The sequence below is a fragment of the Barbus barbus genome (genome assembly GCF_936440315.1).
Source record: "Barbus barbus genome assembly, chromosome: 22".
In the NCBI taxonomy this organism is placed as follows: domain Eukaryota; kingdom Metazoa; phylum Chordata; class Actinopteri; order Cypriniformes; family Cyprinidae; genus Barbus; species Barbus barbus.
Genome location: NC_136750.1, coordinates 25,882,605 through 25,904,785, shown reverse-complemented (window position 1 = coordinate 25,904,785; position 22,181 = coordinate 25,882,605). Strand labels below are relative to the sequence as shown.

The 22,181-nt window shown below is 36.4% G+C and overlaps 1 protein-coding gene across 4 annotated transcripts; it reads left to right on the top strand.

Moving 5' to 3' along the window:
• Window positions 1–398: 398 nt before the first annotated feature.
• Window positions 399–21,779, top strand: LOC306888390 (inosine-5'-monophosphate dehydrogenase 1a-like). Of its 4 annotated transcripts, none has more exons than XM_079446638.1 (16): window positions 399–1,144; window positions 6,010–6,108; window positions 7,820–7,868; window positions 10,745–10,846; window positions 10,935–11,009; window positions 11,158–11,364; window positions 11,990–12,077; window positions 12,160–12,359; window positions 13,770–13,860; window positions 14,004–14,099; window positions 14,620–14,763; window positions 14,885–15,029; window positions 15,260–15,403; window positions 18,790–18,873; window positions 19,138–19,154; window positions 20,553–21,779. In XM_079446638.1, exons 1-16 carry the CDS (start codon window positions 921–923, stop codon window positions 20,645–20,647), a joined length of 1,860 nt encoding a protein of 619 aa, XP_079302764.1. In that variant the 5' UTR covers window positions 399–920; the 3' UTR covers window positions 20,648–21,779. The 4 variants fall into 4 exon arrangements, with proteins under 4 accessions (XP_079302764.1, XP_079302765.1, XP_079302766.1 ...); XM_079446640.1 differs by lacking the exon at window positions 399–1,144 and adding an exon at window positions 5,319–5,577; XM_079446639.1 differs by lacking the exon at window positions 19,138–19,154 and having other exon boundaries at window positions 20,553–21,773.
• Window positions 21,780–22,181: the final 402 nt, after the last annotated feature.

Here is a 22,181-nt window from a genome sequence, read left to right as displayed (position 1 = left end):
TTAAAAATCATACAATGTGATTTTCTGGATTTTTTTTATATTCTCTCTCACAGCTGAGGTGTACCTACAATGAATATTACAGATCTCTCCATTCTTTGTAAGTGGGAAAACTTGAAAAATCAGCAGTGTATCAAATACTTATTTGCCCCACTGTATTTTAATTGTCACAATGCATGCTTTTCATAGCTACACAAAATCTCAAATGTGCACTGCAATGTTATAGTACCTTTGGAGAAACAAGAGGTGGGGCATGTAAAACCCATCCCTTGTCTTTCGCTCCATTAGTGAACACCATGCACCACAAGTTCCTCCCCCCTGTTAAAGCACACACACAAACACACATGCACACTTAATGCTGCAATCCTCTTTGTGAAAGTGACGCGCTTCTGTCAGAAACAGAGCTTAGCTGAAGTGAAACAGGGAGAGAGAGAACCAGGCTCATTCAATTTCTGCTTGTCTGCCATCCGGTTAACTACTGTATGAGGTTCTGTGATCTGGTTTTTCTTGCAGGTTGATCAGTGGGACTACGAAAAAGACATCCAACCAGATCTTAGAAGCTTCTCATTTTGGACATTTGAAATTTGGGATTGTCAGTTGCTGATCAAAATTTCAACTTTATCTACAGGTAACCTGCTTTGCACTTGCACAACTCTACAACTTCGGCCTGTGGTTTGGAAGATGCTAATAGCTTATGCAAATTGGATACAAATCTAACTGAGGACTCCCATATCCAGCTCTTATTGATTTAGTTTTACTTTTTTAAACTCTACTCCGAAGTAGAGCCTGGTGTATGAGCAAACAGCTGTAACTGTGAGGTGGTCTCAGGTGAGGGGGGTGAGACAGCAATCAGGTGTTTTTTTTGGGGTTGGTCGGGCTCAAACAGAGCCACGGTGGAGGACGACCTGCTGGATTTCTTTGATATGGATGGGCACGGGTATGCGGATGGGGACAGGGACAGCTACCAGATTGATTACCGGCGTATTGTGGGGGACATGGAGCCGGCCAGGCCACGGATGTCTTTACGAGACTCGGATCATCACTTTCATGGCCCGTTTACACATAATACACTGCATGGGCACGGGCACGAGACGGCTGCCCAGCGCTACAGTGCTACCCGAATACAGGCGGGATATGAACCAGAGAGGTGAGAACATAGTGTAGTTATTAAGAATGAATAAATGAGCAGGTCTTGGTTTCTTTTTCCTCAAGTATCTGATTTAACCACACTGTACATCATACTTGATCACATTCAATAAGGATGGACATATAAACACACAAATATACATTGTCTATGCCTATTATGTATACAAATACAGTAGTCAACATTTGAAGTGGATCCAAAAAGTTCATCAAATTTGTCCTAAGACAAGAAAACATTTTGGTTTTAGGATAACTTTGATGAAAGGTTTTGATCCTCTTGAAATGTTGACTAGTGTATATAGGTGTGAAATATATTTATTTAATTTATTTACAAATAAACTCGTACTGTATATATCAACTCAAAATATGTCTATACCCATTACACACACACACACACACACACGCACACGCACACACACACAAACACATACAATTGCAATTATATATAAAGGTAAAAACAATGATGACCAACTAAATAATTATGATTAATAATGTATTTTGACCCATTAATAATTAATGCTGTTTTGGGAATAACTCATGTTGATTTTGATCCCCTTTTGTGTATGTATGTGAGTCATTTCTTTATATTTTAAACTTGTGTTGAAAATGTAGATGGAATAATAGAAAAATAACAGCTGTGAGTGAGTGGGAGAGAAGAAGGAGGGGGCGGCTCTGTTGTGTCTGTGTTGACCTCTGTTTTGTCCAGTCAAAACAAGCGAAGACATTAATGTATTATAGATACGCTGTAAATACAGAATCCGCATAATGATATATTTATAAACAAATACACATTTTATTTAAGCATGTAATCGTCATTGAACAACTTTAAATGAATGAATTCATAGCAATAATACAATTTTTTTTAAAGTATATATATTTTTTTATCATTTAAAACCTATCAGAAGTGTGTTTGTGCTGTCTTCATTTTAAATAAATGCCATTTGTTTGATATTTTGTTACCTAACATGGTGACATTCAGGAGCCCAAAAACTTTTTGGGTCCACTGTTGTTTCAATCACATTCCTAAATAACAGTTGGGAATGTCCACAGCAACAGCCTGTGATGTTGTTTTGACTCTCAGGATACGACACCTAGAAACCCCATGAGCTTTCAGCTGGATCTGGCATCACAGCTTATTACTTCCTCCCAGCTTTGACACCGACACCTGCGGCACAGGTGCTTTTCTAAGTGTCAAGCAAGGGTCTCCCCTACCTCTGCGGTTGACACTTCTGCCCTCAGAGGTTAACTAGTATTTATCTGCCTCAGAACTGCAGATCTTCAGCTTAGCTCAAGGACCACGTGACTCTGAGAAAGTAAGACATGACCCATCAATCTTTAGTGTGTCTGCATGCTCTTCAAAGCTCCGTACACATCTTCAGTGTTGTGCAGCATCTGAAATAAGATCTGCTAACTGTGTCATGATTCATGAAGCTCGTTGCTGTAAAACATTAATATCTAGAGGGACTTTGTCATTTTTCCACCACCACATCTTTTCTCTTTTCCATTAGTGTCGGCTCTTTCGACAGATGAGAAGAGAACTTTAACGAAGGATTATATTGATAGAGCACTCTTTAGGTCTAATCTGCAGTTTAGATTATAATTCCCACTAGGAAAGAACAGCATGTCTGTGTATGTTGAGAGGGCAAGATTAAATGTCCATCAGGAATAGATTCAGCTGACCACGGCATAACATGGTATATGTTAAACAAGGCTTAAATGGTTGAAGTGATTTTATTGAATGTATGTGCTAATAAATGCTGTGCAATTCTAGTGCAAAATGTATTACGAATCCCATGTTGCAATCAAGACTTCATTAATCGATGTATGATTTTACAATTTGCAATGAATGATACAAACCATTGTAGTCCACTGAGTTGTTCAATACAAAAATGCAACACTCTCAGGGAATTAAGTAATTTTGTATGATGTGTGTTTTGAAATTTAAGTTTTTAATGCTCAGAAAATATAACCACCTGAAGATCTGGCATTAAAAAACAAACTGGCTAATATTTAATTTAATCATAATATTTTTGTCTTATTAATTTGTTTGTTCTTTTTTGATTTAAGTAAATAAATAAATAAACAATACATATGCATGCAAAATATAGGCTAGTAAATATAGAAATGAAAATGACCAAAATAAGATCAAATAAATTTGAGATAAAATAAAAAAATGAAGCAAAATAATAATACAATAAACTATTACATCTCAACAAAATATACTGCATCCTTTAATAAATTAAATTAAAAGACAGCACAGGTTTTGCTTCAAATAACAGGTTCCATAAAATAAATAAATTAATTAAAGGAAAGAAAGTTATCTCTGTTTATTACGGGTTTTCAGGTTTAGTTTTATAAATATTAATAATACCTTTATAATATTTTAAAATATTTATTGTAATTGCATGTGTCCCAATTCGGCGTGTTGCAGGTCTGATTTTGTTCATAAAAAGTAGGGTAGACTGAGTACATTTGAGACATGTGTACAGTTGAAACACCTTATATAACTTGCGTACACAAGAACCCCGAGCCGTGATTTTTGCTTGACACACGTGTTTTAGTGTTCTCTTTGATTGTGGGAAATTTGAAATGTGTGCGTCTTTCTACTCCGAAAATATCGGCAAAAGTTTTATTTACAAGGTGAGATTTTCATTTCACCATGTCCCTTCCACAATGAATAGCTTATTATTCATTTATGATAGTTGATAGTTAAACTTAACATACATCATTGCAAACTTTACTAAAAAAATGGCATATTTTATCACATTGTGCCATGCAAGGTCTTTTCATAATCTAGAGAAATATGCGTGCATGCCAGTGGGGTACGGTTGAGACACAGTGTATCAGCTGTACCCAGATTGGTGTCCTATTGCTTCACATGCTGTTTAGTTGTACAGTGTTATGATAATAGGATAAAAGTCACATTTACACACATGCTACGCAAATTCTGTTAAGAAAATGTTATTTGTGATATTTCAACTGTCTATTATTAATGGACATATTTTCTAACATGAATGTTAAAAGGATTACATAGCATTTGAATAAATATACAAGGTGGTAAAGTGCGTAAAGTTGAGACACCCTTTAGGTTGCTATGTACTGTTTACAGTAACAGTTCAATCATAAAAACTAAAATGCATACAGAGGCGGTGTGTGTTTGTGTACTGGTATTACCTATATGGGGACCAAATGTCCCAAGTATAGTAATAACAGTAAATTTTAACATAATGGGAATATTTTTTAGGCCCCCATGATGAAACAAGCTTATAAATCATACAGAATGATTGAAAATGTAAGATTTAGGGGTAGGGTTATAGAATATATGGGTGTATATTATTTTTACTGTTATGTTTACATTTGTACTGTTTGCCATATCTTTTCTAGTGTTAAAGATGTGTTCCTATTTTGTTTAACTGAATCTGAGTTAAATAAGCTATTTTTAAACTGTAATTATTTAAAACTGTAATTTTGTAATTTATTACATTTGCAATAAATGGTTAGCCAGCTTTAGAGCATTAAGAATGGGAGTCTAACTGCACCATGCTACTGCTACACCATATGGGTACAGTTGAGACAAAAATGCACCTCATGTGTATGAGCTAATTGTGGAAAATATACACTACTTATGGCTATTATCAATTTATGATATTTTAGTACACAAGCAAAAGAAATATCATGTGAAAAATCACTTCATTTTAGTCTCTAGTTTTTGTGTAGTGATGAAAAAAGCAGAAAGTATCTCTACTGTACTCAGTCAACCCCCTAGTAGCCCCTCACTGCAGAACTAAGATCCAGGTGGCGGGGTTGGATCCACATCTAGGGGGTGGAGATGGGTGGGTTTAGGGATCAGGAGGTGGAGACGGGTGGAGTTATATGTAAGGTGGGAGGAGTTGGATCTGGATCCAACGTCGCCCCCTGGATCTTGTGTTCTGCAGCGAGGACCATCATCGAAAAGATTCGACTCAAAAGAACGATTTGTTACTTCTGTTTTCTCAGGATACCTGTTTCAATTAAATCTCTCAGGTATTACGAACATTGCATGCGTTAAAAGTGGCCTATGTAAACCCAGAGATATAACAAAAACATAACTAAAAATGAATTACTGACTCCCAGAACATGTGCAAAAACAGGTTTGAGGAGTGTTTAGCTCAACCTTTCCTGTTCCCTTTCCAAGCGTTAAACTGAGCGGGTATCATGTGACATCAGTTCAGTTCAAACGGCTGCGCGTCTCACCATGAGACCCTCCATCCAGAGCAGCCTCAGCCTCCTCAGAACGCTGCTGTGCTGTACTGGATGAGAGCCTGCTGATCCCCGCATTGATCTCTAATGCACTTTAATACAGCCGTCATCATGTGAGATACTGTACATGACGGTGTATATTCAGCAGAAGGAAGTGTGTTCATAACACCGGTCCGAAAGAGAAAGTAACTCGAAATTGTAAGTGGATTCCTCTTTGTTTTTCTATTTAACGCGCTTATAAACGTATAAGAATGAGCAGCAGGTTATCTGCACAGAAAATTGTCGTTTTAAATTCTTCTTATTTTAAATTTATTTGTATTTTTGACATTTATCTCGTCTAATTATCAGTAGGCATTGTTCCTGTATTTAGGCGACTTCTATTTAGCGTTTATCCAAAGTGTGTGTGTGTGTGTGTGTATATTACACTGCAGGACACTTGTTTTTTGGCATGTCATATCATTTTAATTTGCAACATCAAATCAATCCCTCTCTGTAAAGGTGTTTTAAAGTTGTTACATTAGTTTATAGGTACAACATTGTTTGTATGCACTGTCATTCAGCACATTTTGTCTGTGAATGGTTGAAGTTAAACCCAAATTTCATGTTACAAACTCTCTTGTATGCTTGTAGCATGGCTGATTACCTTATCAGTGGTGGAACTGGGTACGTTCCAGAGGATGGACTCACTGCCCAGCAGCTCTTTGCCATCGGTGATGGTCTCACATACAAGTAAGTCAAGGATCATGTGCACAAAAACCTTTTCTAGATGCCCTGCCTTGTAATCAGACACATAGACTGACATGGACAGCACAATCACCCTGGCACACTCACATGCACAGGCATTTTTCTGGACATCTGTCAGTGAGATGGCTCTCAGCTCCATGGCAACCCTCTGTGCATCTCCATAGCAACGGGGAGCTCAAGTGCCCGGTCCCAGTACATGCAGCCCGTGTTTATGGGACAATGCAAAACCAGAGTGTATGTGTGGTCCCTTTTGTCCCTGCTTGCTCAACATGTGCTTTTAGTATCAACATAGTATGTTTTACACCAGTGCATTAAATGATCTTGTGTTTGTGTGTGAATATGAACGTGTTTATGCTTTCCCAGCCTTATGATAACTTGTTAGCAGAGCAGTGGTCTCTGCTTCTATTTTTGTCATGCTGGCTGGAGTGTTTAATCTGGTATAATGGAGGTTTTATGAGCGTTAGGCCACATGGGGCGGGACACTGAACAGTGCCTTCTCACACATCCTCCTGAGACAGACAAATCCGGTACCATTATCATGTTTTAAAGTGAGGGATATCATTAAACACTTTCTATTTGTAGCCCTGAAACAATAACAGTGCTTTTAAGTGAAGTTAGATTCTAACAACACTGATAACATGCTTTTGGATATCAAGTTTTGGGTACCACTTTAAGTTCGGGGTCAGATTATTAATGCTTTTACTCAGCAAGGAGGCATTAAATTGTCAAGTGACTAAACCTAAATCTCATATTTTTTTATTTGCACACACTTTTGTAGTATAGTACCGCTGCATTAGAAAGAGGCTATGTGTTTGTGCGTGTGACATTGGTGATACGGTTAAGAACATTAACAGGACTTCTCAGTATGCCACATCTTAAGTAGATTATATAACTCCTCTTGACAGGACCAGAGACATACTGTAAGCGTGCAAGTTTATCATTTGTGGCTTCTTAAAGTATTAATGCTGCAGGCAAACACACATTCATTTGCTCATGCAATTTTTTATCTGTTTTGAAAGAAGTCTCTTATGTTCACGGCTGCATTTATTTGATCAAAATACAAAAAAATGGATTATTGTGAAATATTATTACAATTTAAAATAACTGCTTTCTGTTTTAATATATTTTATAATGTCATTTATTCCTGTGATGCACATCTGAATTTTCAGCATCATTACTCCAGTCTTCAGTGTCACATGATATTTCAGAAATCATTCTAATATGCTAATTTGCTGCTCAAGAAACATTTATTATTATTATCAGTTGTTCTGCTTAATTTTGTGGAAACCATGATACATTTTTTCTTTGATGAATAGAAAGTTCAAAAGAAAAGCATTAATTTGAAATAGAAATCTTTTGTGACATTAAAAATGTCATTACTTTTAATCAATGGAATGCATCCTTACTGAACAAGTTTTTTTTTTTTTTAAAGGAAAAAAAACAACTTTCAAATGGTCGTGTTTAATAGTTGCATACATTGCTGTCATGTTTGCATAAACTAGCCATAATAATACCCAAAATTCTGAATCAAACATGGTTTGTTTTATGCTTGCTTTAGAGTGGTTCTGCTGTTTTTTTTGTCACTGATTTGAGTGTGTGTTTAAGCATTTTGTAATTTTGATAATGTTCTGTTTCATAAATTGCTGATCTAAAGGTCATTGTTGCCTAACTCTGCCATCTGTCCTTCCTCGTTCAGTGATTTCCTCATACTGCCTGGCTTCATTGACTTCACATCTGATGAAGTGGTGAGTACCAACATTTACAGTATCTCACAGAAGTGAGTACACCCCTCACATTTTTGTAAATATTTTATTATATCTTTTTATGTGACAACACTGAAGAAATGACACTTTGCTACAATGTAAAGTAGTGAGTGTACAGCTTGTATAACAGTGTAAATTTGTTGTCCCCTCAAAATAACTCAACACACAGCCATTAATGTCTAAACCGCTGGCCACAAAAGTGAGTACACCCCTAAGTGAAAATGTCCAAATTGGGCCCAATTAGCTATTTTTCTCTCCCCGGTGTCATGTGACTCATTAGTATTACAAGGTCTCAGGTGTGAATAGGGAGCAGGTGTGTTAAATTTGGTGTTTGCGCTCTCACCCTCTCATACTGGTCACTGGAAGTTCAACATGGCACCTCATGTAAAGAACTCTCTGAGGATCTGAAAAAAAGAATTGTTGCTCTACATAAAGATGGCGTAGGCTATAAGAAGATTGCCAAGACCCTGAAACTGAGCTGCAGCACAGTGGCCAAGAAGGAATCCTCTTCTAAAGATGATGCACAAGAAAGCCCGCAAACAGTTTGCTGAAGACAAGCAGACTAAGGACATGGATTACTGGAACCATATCCTGTGGTCTGATGAGACCAAGATAAACTTATTTGGTTCAGATGGTGTCAAGCATGTGTGGCGGCAACCAGGTGAGGAGTACAAAGACAAGTGTGTCTTGCCTACAGTCAAGCATGGTGGTGGGAGTGTTATGGTCTGGGGCTGCATGAGTGCTGCTGGCACTGGGGAGCTACAGTTCATTGAGGGAACCATGAATGCCAACATGTACTGTGACATACTGAAGCAGAGACTGGGCCGCAGGGCAGTATTCCAACATGATAATGACCCCAAACACACCTCCAAGACGACCACTGCCTTGCTAAAGAAGCTGAGGGTAAAGGTGATGGACTGGCCAAGCATGTCTCCAGACATAAACCCTATTGAGCATCTGTGGGGCATCCTCAAACGGAAGGTGGAGGAGCGCAAGGTCTCTAACATCCACCAGCTCCGTGATGTCATGGAGGAGTGGAAGAGGACTCCAGTTGGAACCTGTGAAGCTCTGGTGAACTCCATGCCCAACAGGGTTAAGGCTGTGCTGGAAAATAATTGTGGCCACACAAAATATTGACACTTTGGGGCCAATTTGGACATTTTCACTTAGGGGTGTACTCACTTTTGTGGCCAGCGGTTTAGACATTAATGACTGTGTGTTGAGTTATTTTGAGGGGACAACAAATTTACACTGTTATACAAGCTGTACACTCACTACTTTACATTGTAGCAAAGTGTCATTTCTTCAGTGTTGTCACATAAAAAGATATAATAAAATATTTACAAAAATGTGAGGGGTGTACTCACTTCTGTGAGATACTGTATCAGAGATTATCAACAAATGGGGGAACAGACCAAAAGCTCTTTTATTAGTAAACAGTTATAGTGCAGAGGATAATTTTTGATCACATGAATCAACTCAGATGCTAAGTTGATGGAAAAGGAGCTCTTTAACTGCCAGAGAGGTGGAAGATCTGCAAAGGACTGTGTTTGTGTGGATGAGAGGTTAACATGGCTGTGTTAGCATCCACACAGTCCCTGGTGTTCTGGGCATGTTGTCACAAGCAGTGAAGCTCAGGTGTGTGTGTGTGAGACACAGCGAGAGAGACCAGGATGACACAAATATCAGTCCTCCTGGAACCACAACTTTAAACTAATTTTTAATTAAAGATGGAGCAAATTCTCTTTCCTGGGATAGATTATAAGACAATGATTTAATTAAACAGGCAATCAGTTGAACTTAATAGATACTATTTCAACTTATTTTGTTGAACATCTCATATATGTTTTGGTTTAAGGTAGTCTATAGTCTGTTTAAAATGTTTTTTTCCAGTAGGGCAGATAGGTTAGCTTCCTGCTGATGTAAACGCAGGTACACAACAGTGTTTGTGTTTTCTTTGAGCACTTCTGAGATTACGCTGAGCTATGGTTAATGATGGGACACAGGTGTTAGAGAGAAAGAAGAAAAATAAGATGTGACAGTGTCTACAGTTTGACGAAGTCAACTTATGTGACCGAGTCAGTGTTATTTCAGTAATATTTGTATATAATTATAGTATTTATTATAGCGCAAACGATTAATCACAATTAATCCAAGATATCAAAACTAAAAGTTTTTGTTTACATAATATGTGTGTGAACTCTAAATTTATATATATATACATATATATATATATAAAATATTTATATTATATATGAATATTTTATTTTATTTTTATCATTTATGTTTTAGTCATTTTGCTGTGTACTTTTGTCGTTTAGTTTTTTCTTTTAATATTTCTAATTAGCTATATTTTATCATTTCATTCTTTTAATTCAAATAATTACAAATAGAATTAAAATAGACCATTTTTGCAATGCATTATATATTATTAAAGTATATATTAATATTTTGAATTAGCTTTGATTTTTATTTATTTTTATTTCTTGACATTTTTACGTTTTTTAAGTTTCTGGTTTTTTTCATTTGATAATTTTACTTCAGCTTTACTTCAATTAACAATTTGTCATAGTGTTAGTTTTACTTAACAATAACAACACTGGTCTGTGTACTGTAAATGTTTTCTGTTAAGAAATAATTCACTCACAAAACTAGATTTTTATTATTTTCCTACCCTTATGCTGTTCTAAACCTGTATGATTTTATGACAAAAGGTCATTTTTACTTGCACCTAAGTAGCATACTTAAGTTGAGTTCCTAAAATGACCAAAGGTTATTAATTAGCTTTGCTTAGTCGAACATGTCCCATTACATAGACAATTTCTGATTTTTTTTGTAACAGTCATGTGTTGTCATAGGATTTGACATCAGCCTTGACCCGCAAGATAACCCTGAAGACGCCACTCATTTCCTCTCCCATGGACACAGTCACAGAGTCCTCCATGGCCATCGCTATGGCTGTAAGTAACACTCACAGAAACGTTATATATCAGAACTTGTACTGAATCGTAATTGCTTTTCAATTTCATCCACTGGTTTTTCCCATAGCTCATGGGTGGAATAGGAATTATTCATCACAACTGCACACCTGAGTTCCAGGCCAACGAGGTTCGGAAAGTCAAGGTCAGTCACATGAGTGTTAAGAGATTAATATTTTGAGGAATTAAAAAAAAGTGAAACTTGTATTTTGAAAGTCTGTTGAACTGTAGATTCCTGATATAATGATAACTACCTATTATTAATATGTTTTGTGTATCTGTCATATTGGCAGAAATTTGAGCAGGGCTTTATTACGGATCCTGTAGTGATGAATCCACGGCAGACGGTTGGCGATGTGTTTGAAGCAAAGGTACGGCACGGTTTCTCCGGCATCCCAGTTACAGAAACCGGCAAGATGGGCAGCAAGCTGGAGGGCATCGTTACGTCACGAGACATCGACTTCCTGTCAGAGAAAGATTATGACAGGCCACTGGAGGAGGTTTGTGATTTGAAGTTTCTGAATTCTAATTTAATTCTTTAATAATTTGAAGTTTGATTCTAATTTAAGTGAAGTTTCATAATCTAAGTATTCATTTAACTTCCATGAAGTGTCATTTTGAATGAAACTGAATATTTAGTGGCACAACTGTTTTCAGCATTGATAATAATAATTATAGTAATAGATTAGATATAGTATTAAAATGATTTCTGAAGAGTCATGTGACACTGAAGACTAGAGTAATGACTACTGAAAACTCAGCTTTACCATCACAGGAATAAATTACATTTTAAAATATGTTAAGATAGAAAATAGTTATTTAACATTTTAATAATATTTCATAATATTCCTGTTTTTACTGTAGTGTTGATAAAATAAATGCAGCCTTGGTGAGCATTCTTCTTTCAAAAACATTTTGACCCCAAATATTTGAACAATGCATATAAAAGAATATCACAACAATTTATTTGAAATATTTTTGAATTAAAAAAAAACATTGATCACTGATGAATTATTCACAATAAAAATAAACAATTCAAAATTGTTGTTGTCCTTAAACACTCGTAGTCATTAATGCTACTAATATGCATTAACGATAGTTTTTGAAATGTCTTAAATCCTCCAGGCAATGACAAAACGAGAGGATTTAGTGGTTGCTCCAGCAGGTGTAACATTAAAAGAGGCAAACGACATCTTACAGCGCAGTAAAAAAGGTATGAGCCGAAACTTCAGTCCTCTTTATATTGTGATGTTTTGCAGAAACTTGCTGATCACATTCCTGTTTTTCTCTCTCAGGTAAACTGCCTATAGTGAATGACAGCGATGAGCTTGTAGCTATAATAGCTCGGACCGATTTGAAGAAGAACAGAGACTATCCTCTAGCCTCCAAAGACTCTCGCAAACAGCTGCTGTGTGGCGCTGCCATCGGCACCCGAGAGGACGACAAGTACCGGCTAGACCTGCTCATGCAGGCCGGAGTGGACGTGATAGTTCTGGTGGGTCCTAAGGGGAATAGGATGACATTAAACTTTAGACACAGTTCTGTTTCTGGAGATCTAGCTTTTTGCATTGCTTTTGCTGCATTCCATTGACATTTAAAACAACGGAACTCAGAATTTCTCTTGCAGAATTCCATAATCTGTTCTGCCAAGCTGCAAACATGTCAACACCAAGGATAGATGTGCACATTTAATGAAAAACATTTACTCACCATCAGGCCATCCAAGATGAGTTTGTTTCTTCATCAGAACAGAAATTTAGCATTACATCTTTGCTCACCAATGAATCCTGCAGTGAATGGGTGCCGTCAGAACGAGAGTCCAAACAGCTGATGAAAACATCACAATAATCCACACAACACTAGTTTAGGTGACTTTTTCACTGGAGAAAGCTACACTATTAATAGAGAATTAGCAGTCCTTTGAGTGCGGAAGCTATGGTTTGAAGTTAAAAACATCTTAGTGATTAATTTGTTTCTTACAGACATGCAGCTTTTCACTTCACAAGATATTAAATGATGAATTTGAGTGGTATGGTTTACTTGTGGATTATTGCGATGTTTTTGTCAGCTGTTTGGACTCTCATTCTGACGGCACCCATTCACCGCAGAGCACCCATTGGTGAGCAAGTGATGCAATGCTCAATTTCTCCAAATCTGTTCTGATGAAGAAAGAAACTCATCTACATCTTGGATGGCCTGAGGGTACATTTTGATTTTTGGGTGAGCCATTCCTTTAAGCAAAAAATGCATTAGCGAGTCAAATTTCCAATATGACAAGAGAAAACCTGTTTAGCAAGCAGAGACAAATGTGTCAAACATGGTAAATGACCCTCTTTATAATCACACACCTGCAGACAACATGCCATTTTATTTTTTTGTTCCATGGGTCGGGACGTGGAATGCAGCATTAGCATGTTTTCACACGTGTGGTCTCGCGGTCTGCTCGAATCATCTACTGTGCGCGTTCAGAGGATTATAAGGCTAAAAATCAGTTGAACTGTCTTCATGTCTGTGGTCTCCCATGGTTTTAAAATCAGTTAAGATTTGAAAATCGTCTAGTGTGCAGCCATCTTAACGTACTGTCTCACCTTTGGGCAACATATTTATTCAAACACACCTGTACGAGCTACTCAAGTTCTTTGGTTTCACTGGGAAATTAATTAGTAGGTGGATTAGGGAACCTAAATTCTACAAGAGTGCAGAATAGAATTGCATCAACCATTAATTCCTTATGTGAAACACAAAATTAAAATAATATTGCATAAAGTAAAATAAATATTTTACAATTTCCAAAGTTGGTCTCAGACTGCAAAACTGGGGCCAAAATCACAGTATACACACAATGTTGTTCCTTTTAGCTCTTAAGCCTACATGATATGATGGTTTTTCTGTTATTCTGTCTCAGGACTCTTCTCAGGGGAACTCAGTGTTTCAGATCAGTTTGATCAACTACATCAAACAGAAATACCCAGAACTACAAGTGGTGGGAGGAAACGGTGATGCTTTTTTGCCTTTTGTGCGGTTCTTTTCTGTATAACGTGAGGATAGAGTGATATTAGACATATGGATGCATGGACCTACAGTTGTTTTCCATTCTTAAATCGAGTAATAGCATTTATTTTCTTTCTCTTGTACACAGTGGTGACTGCTGCTCAAGCAAAGAATCTTATAGATGCCGGTGTCGATGCTTTACGAGTGGGCATGGGCTGTGGATCCATCTGCATCACACAGGAAGGTATGGGGATAGAAATTATCATTTTAGTTTTTATTATAATATAATATGTAATAATAATATGTGGGTAGATAGTATTTATAGAGTTGTAACTTTTTAGTTTTAGTTACTTTTTCTTATTTGTAAGTCGCTTTGGACAAAAGCGTCTGCTAAATGACAAAAGTAAGTAAGTAAAGTAAAGTATTATATTTCTTTCATTTTAATTACAAGAAAATAATAAGAATTACCTATTTATAGAGCAATGTAAATGTGTGTATGTAGACATACTTAAAATGAAAATTATTCCTATAATGTCTGCAAAATGGAAAAAAATTATTATTATTTTATGTTACTTTATTTTATTTTATGAAAAAGAAAAAAATAGGAATTGCTTATTTATGTAGCAATGTAAATGTGTTTAAAAAGAAAATGGTACTTTTATTCATGTCTAAAAATGGTAAAAGTTAATAACAGTTATCATTTTTTAATTTAATTAGATGTTATATAGCCATGTAAATATGTGTACGTGTTGTGTATCATGTAGTGATGGCGTGTGGGAGACCGCAGGGCACATCTGTGTATAAGGTGGCTGAATACGCCCGGCGTTTTGGGGTTCCGGTCATTGCAGACGGTGGCATCCAGACGGTTGGGCACGTTGTCAAAGCCCTTGCGTTGGGAGCTTCCACAGGTGTGTGTTTTTCTGGGTGATTTGCCTGAACGATCATTGTTATTAATGGCTGGGATTTGTTTGCCTACATTTTACTATCTGTGCCAGACTGTGCCCTTCCCTTCTGCCTGTTTTGTTTCAGTGATGATGGGGTCATTGTTAGCAGCAACCACAGAAGCGCCCGGTGAGTATTTTTTCTCAGATGGCGTACGACTGAAGAAGTACCGTGGCATGGGCTCTTTGGACGCCATGGAGAAAAACAACAGCAGTCAGAAACGTTACTTTAGGTAAACACTCTTAAACTCAGTTGACCTCGTGTACATAAAGACAACATTGGGTGTATTAATCTCACATATGCTCAAATTTGTTATTTTTAGAGTCTAGGTCCAAAACAAGGTTAAAACAATAAAATATACACAAAAATGGCATAAAAAAGTGAGAATAAATGATGAAAAATCAAAGTAGTGTTTTGTATGCAGGATATCATGGGTTGTGTGTATATGTGTGTGTTTTCCAGTGAAGGTGATAAAGTGAAGGTGGCTCAGGGAGTCTCTGGCTCAGTTCAGGATAAAGGCTCGATACACAAATTTGTTCCTTACCTCATCACTGGAATTCAACATGGCTGCCAGGACATCGGTGCAAAGAGCTTGTCCATTCTGCGGTAAGTGTGTCATTTTCCTTTATAGACATCTGAAAAGCTTGACAAATTACTTGCAATTTTGTGACTTTGAATTCATGTTTATCCATATCTATGATAGTATCTACTGTATTCTAGTCACTTTTAGAAATACACTTGCAGCTAGTCAACTAAATGAGCTTTTAGCAGATATACACGTGTAAGTCTTTCTTTCTAGATCAATGGACCAAATTTTTATCAGATATACACTACTCGTCAAAAGTTTGGATTTTAAATGTTTTTAAAAGACATCACCAACTCAACAAGGCTGTGTTTATTTAATAAAAACAGTAATATTGTGAAATATTATGAAAATTTCAACATTTTCTAAAATAGAATGTTTTCTGTTTTAATGTATTTAAAATTGCAATTTATTCCAAAGCATTGGCAATAATAAGAGCCATTATTAATAGTTAAGCTCCAACTATTTTTTTTTTTAATTTTGCTTTGTCATCAGAGGAATATATTACATTTTTAAATATATTAAAACACATTTTTTTATTTGAAATAATATTTCACAATATTAATATTTTTTACTCTTGGTGAGTATACTTAGTAGACTTAATTAAAAATAAATTACAAGGTCTTAATTATTCCAAACTTTTGGCCGGCAGCGTTTTCTTCTGAAAAAAAAGAAAAAAACTAAAAATATTATACTCATTCTGCACTAAACAAATTTTTGTTCGATAATTCTCTTTAGAAAAAGAATATTGCCTATCCTTTCTTACATTCAACTAGCAGTAAATCATCGGTGCACTGTGTGTCTTCAGTTGTACTAATACATCAACCTACTATATTTTGTTTCAAACATCAGAAATAAAGATAAATATAGCTGCAAGCAGCGATTACTGGGGTCAAGCCCGCGAATGGCCCGTAGTGCGGCGCAGATCGGGAAGAGCAAAAACAGCTGAAATAGAACATACATAGAAAAAACAGATTCAGGTTCAGGAGTACAGAAGTTCAAAACTGAATAGAAGTTCAGATGAGAACGAACAAACACACGTTTCTGATTCAAGACGAACGCGCACAGAAGATCCAACGTCCGGAACAAAAGCAACGTTCGCATCACTTCTGGTCACAGTACCTCTGGCGGTCTGGGTATGTGCCAACCGGGATTCGAACCCACGACCTGAAAGGTTCGGGGCCAGTTGCTTAGCAGAGCACGCCACTCAGTTGATACACATTCAACTGGCTGCCTAGGAAAGGTTAAGGAGTGAGAATGAGCTGACTAAAAAAGTTCCTTAGCATTTTAACCAGTGTAACACGCAAATTTAAGTTAATTGTAATGCAGCTTATGGTTAACTCGATATCTGAGGGGTCCCATTAAACAGAATGGTAATTGTTTAGCCTGTAACTTAGTAGAATGTTAAGATTATTAGCATAAGACAATGAACACCGGTACGGTCATCTTCCAAGAGGCATTTCTCGGGAACGGTAGTGAATATCAAAAATCTGTTCAGTCATTTCTGTGCAGGTTGGTCCAAAGATCATATGATTAGATTTTGGACAAAATTGGACAAACTTTGAATGAGGAGTGGCGAAAAAACAGTTTTTCATTTACTTCAATATGGCTGACAGGCACATTCATGGAGAATGACAAATGAGACATCGTCAGAATCGGCATATCCTAGGGAATGAAAAGATACAGAAAAAACTAAATTTGGACAATGCTTTCAAAAGTTATAAGCAAAATAGTGCATTTTTGGTATCTCACGGCCCATAGGTGGCGCTGTTCCCAACTTTGGCATATATCCTCAGTTCATGGTGTTGATGAAGCGTACCAAGTTTTGTGTCGATTGATCAAAGTTTGGCCGAGATACAGCCTCTGAAACAATTTTGGGTCGACCTTGTTAACTTCACTGCATCATTAATGGAAAATGACAAATGAGACATCGTCAGAATCGGCATAACCCAGGGAACGAAACAACATAAAAATGACACATTTTGGACAACATTTTCAAAAGTTCAAAAGTGCTTTTGCAAGAATCGTTATGTCTCTGGAACACTAGGTGATGCTGTCTTCATTTTTCCGGGGTACCTCAAGGACATCGTGTTCATGATCCCTACCGATTTTTGTGCAGATATGTCAAATGGTTCAAAAGATATTGCAATTTATGACAAATTTCAAAATGGTGGACAGCTGTGTTGGTTCAGCCAATCCTGGCAAAACTGACATCCTCTGATTCGGCATGACCCAAGGAATCCATAGACACAAAGATGATAATTTTCTGACTGACTGTTCAAAAGTTATACGCAAAAATGTGAATTTTTGGTATGTCACGACCCATAGGTGGCGCTGGTCCCAACTTTGGCATGGATCCTCAGATCATGGTGTTGATGAAGCGTACCAAGTTTCGTTGCGATTGATCAACGTTTGGCCAAGATACAGCCTCTGAACCAATTTTGGGTCAAAATTTTGTTAAATTCACAACATCATAACTTTTGAACAAAGATGAGTAAAAAAAAATCTGTTCAGTCATTTCTGTGCGGATCAGTCCAAAGATCATCTGATCCAATTTTGGGAAGAATTGGACAGATTTTGAAGGAGGAGTAGCGAAAACAAAGAATACTGTACTTTTTAAAATGGCCGCTACTGTAATGGGTGAAGTCTTAATGTAAGCTATCGAATGTGATCAGCATGAAGAGAGTCATGAAGAGAGTAATCAGGTGTACTAAGTTCAATTGTTCTAGAATTAGGGGTTCAGGAGTTATTACCATTTCAATGTTGAATTTTTGAACTGGTGGTGGCGCTATAGAGTTGGTCCTAGAGACCCCAAAGTTGGTCAGATCACTATTCATGGCCATCACTACACGTGTGCCAAATTTCATCATTTTCCTGTGTTCCCTTCATAGGGCTGCCATAGACTCCCATTGGGCGATAAGAGAAATCAAACACAAACAATACGTTTCGGGCTTGGCCCCTAATTTATGCATTCTTAAACCGTCTTCTTTGCTTCCATCCATGGAATAAGCTGTCAAATCTGTATTTAGCAGGCTGTAATGTAAACCAAAGGCTATTGGTTATATAAAATAGATAACAAGCTCTTTTATGTGTCTCATTTACATTACATTTACATTTATTCTTTTGGCAGATGCTTTTATACAAAGTGACTTGCGGTTGAGGAAAACAAGTGATTTATCATTAGATGACAATAAACACGAGAAGTGCCAATAATATACACATTTTCAGTCGTCGCTCAAAAAAATACAAATAAAAGCTGGGACAAGAAGATATTAAAGAAAAAGAAAAACAGAAAAAGTGAAGGAAATATTTTTTTCGACTCGACTTCCTGAAAGAAAACGTCAACATGGAAAAGAATGTAGTTTGTTTTTACCTACACCTGTGTAAGTCTCACCTGCGTTACATATAGATCGATGATGTACTCTGGAGAGCTGAAGTTTGAGAAGAGGACCATGTCTGCTCAGGTTGAGGGCGGAGTTCATGGACTTCATTCGTAAGTCTCCGCCCACTCATTTTACCCCACTTCTTGACCTACCATCGTGTTTTTTTTCTCACAGCACATACCCTCAAAAAATGGTTGTGAACACATTTCACGTCATTAGAATAACATTCACATAAAACTAAAAGTTTAGCAATCCCCTTTCTGTTTTTATAAAGTTCCTCTCAGAGACCCTCAGTCTATCCTTTCTTACGTTGTCATGGAAAAGTAGAGATAACATGTGAAAATGTTCTCTTCCTTTCTCTTATGCTGTCATAGATATTCTTTTGTGCCATGTAAGTATAATAGCGTCTCATGTCTTTTATAATAGCGTTAATTTCTGGTGGAGGGGATTGTGTTGTAAACAGCGGTAAGGTCTGGGCTCTTTAGTGGACATTGAGACTATTTTAGTTTACTCTTACTGTTGTATCATGTAGACAAACCTAGTGTCCATTATCCCAGTGCTGCGGTTGAGTCTCGTCTTTGAAAGGGAGATTATCTTGAAAGAACCCCGCTCATACTTTAAAAAGGATAGTTTACCCAAAAATGACAGTTCTGTCATCACTTATCCACCCGAAAATTTCAGAGATTTTTTTTTTCCCATGGTGAAAGGACAGAAAAAGACCATGAAAGTACACTAACATTCAAAAGTTGGGGTCCATAGGATTGTTTATTTTAGGAGCTCTCTTATGCTTACCAAGACTGCATTTAATTGATCAGTAAAAACAGTCATTTTTGTGTGTGTGTGTGTGTGTGGGGGGGGGGGGGGGGGGGGTTTACATTTTAAAATAAGAGCTTTATATATAAATATATTTTAAAATGTAATTTATTCAGGTGATGCAAAACTGAATTTTCTGCATCATTAGTCCAGTCATCAGTGTCACATGATCCTTCAGAAATCATTCTAATATGCTGGTTATCATTATTAATGATAAAAAAGCATTATTTTAGATACATTTTTCAAGATTCTTTGATGAAGTAAAAATCTTTTGTAACATTATAAATGTCTTTATCTGTCACTTTTGATCAATTTTATGCATCCTTGCTGAATAAAAGTATATATGCATATATATATATATATATATATATATGTGTGTGTGTGTGTGTGTGTGTGTGTATATATATATATATATATATATATATGTGTATATATATATATGTGTATATATACACACACACACACACACACATACATAGTATTATCTCAGTGTATATACTAAGTAGTATTGTATTGTTGTATACATACATATATATATTACTGACCTTAAACTTTTGAATGGTAGTGCATCAAAAATAATCCATATGACTTGGCACTATATTTCATATCTTCTGAAGCCATATAATAGCTTTGTGTGAAGAACAGACTGGAATTTAAATTGTTATTTAAAAATGACACTAGATTTGACATCTTTAAAGCCATTGATTCTCATGCATCTCATAACTGATGACAATATGCGAGTTTCAATATTTGGATGCACAAATTATATTTGAGACTGAGTAACGTCTTAAACTGTAGTCTGTTCCTTGCTGAAAGGCACTTTTATGATACTTCCATGCTGCTTTTTTATTTCCATTTTTGGGCGAACTGTTCCTTTAATTGGTTATGCTGTCATGTTTGTAAAAACCTTTAATTTAATAATATAATCAATGTAACTGCATTTATTAAGGCTGTGTTGTTTTGCTTTCCTCGGCAGTTACGAGAAGCGGTTATATTGAGCCAGGCAGCAGGGGGCATCCGAGATCTGGACCCAATGTTCCGTCACCAGCCGTCACTAAACACAGCAGCTGAAAGTGATTTCTGATATCCTCAACCCCTTTATCCTTTTCCCTGGTGGCTCTTGACTCTAGATAAACATTAAAATTAAAAAACTGTCTGATTGTAATAAAAGCCAGCAACAGTACTGAATGTACTATGGACTTGCTTTGATTTTTTAAATTTGTTCGGGCTTCCCTGTAAGAAATTAGACTTGGCACTAGAGATATTATTTTCAAAGTCCTATGAATGTACGGCATCATCTGAAATATGAGGATGCTACTTGTGTTTATGTAAAGCGAGAGTATGAACATTTATGATCTATGTGGGTATGTTTTTCCAGACTGTCTTGCTGGTTCATTTTAATTCATTTTGTCTGTTATAACAATATTTTTGTAACCATGGTGGTATATCACGGAATCATGTGCATGCTGCATTGCTATTAGAGTGTTATGAGATCAGTTCAGTTTCAATGTTATCTAAGAAATGCATTTGTTTTCTTTATTTTTCCACTGGGGCAGGTTTGCAGACTGCTTGTGTCACTGCTTGTGTGCTTTTCAGATTATCACTAGAATGATGTTATTTCATGGATCAAATTATGAGTATCAGCCTTAAACTCAGGTATTCTGTACTGTTACTAGCCTTACACTAGTCAATAACGCACACCGACATTAGAGACGCTCATTTATTCATTTCAAGTTTAACAGTTTCACACACTTGCATCATTTAACTTGGAAGCATTTACATATATCAAACATTTTACAGTATACAAAAGGTCTGAATTGAAGGACAGTCAAAAGCATTTGCTGTAAAAATGACACTTTCAGCTGGGCATCATTTGGTAGTTTGCAAAGACTTGTGTTGTCATTCTGAACATAATACAGTTTATAGAATAAATAATGAGTTTTATAGATTGTGTTTCTTATTTTGTACCTGTAGTATCAGTTTGCATACTTTGCTTAAATATTTTAATGTTAATATACCCTTTTATAAACAGTAGCATAACGATAAATGCAATTTAGAGCATTAATCGGAGTATTTACTAGTCACAGAGAGAAAATGCACAAAAAAGAGAGAAGCAAGAGTGAGACAGTCTTGAAGTTTTTGTGATGAGCTCCTTGCTGTCATACAGATGTGCACTAATAAAGATGATGACAAATGCACAAGCTATCAAAACTTCGTTATTACAACTCTATGGCCAACAGAGGGTAGTATTTGTGCAGCGGAATGGCTGTGAGGGATTATGGGTACAGGATAGAATAGATCTTTATTAAGTACTAAATGTAATGAAATAACAGTTTAAAAAACAGTAGTACTAAAATGCCAAGTGTTCCATACATACAACAGCTAATTAACATGGTTTTCATGGTTATCTTCATGCAGCCTTTTGCTAAATACGTCTTTTCCCATAAGTATATGCTCCAACAGAACACCCAGGTCTCATTCCAGAACAAAATGTTACCCAAGTGACAGTGCTGCCACAAATAAGTGGGTTAACACCAATGATAGTGCTGCAATAAAATGCTAAATGGTTCTAGAGAATGTGTCTCTATACTGTACATCTGTAATG

Bases quoted from the DNA above. Each gene is read 5' to 3' on its own strand.
- LOC306888390 (XM_079446638.1), top strand. From the start codon at position 921: ATGGATGGGCACGGGTATGCGGATGGGGACAGGGACAGCTACCAGATT. The intron at 11,010-11,157 runs GTCAGTCACATG...TCATATTGGCAG, and splicing joins ACGAGGTTCGGAAAGTCAAG to AAATTTGAGCAGGGCTTTAT. The intron at 12,360-13,769 runs GTGGGTCCTAAG...ATTCTGTCTCAG, and splicing joins GAGTGGACGTGATAGTTCTG to GACTCTTCTCAGGGGAACTC.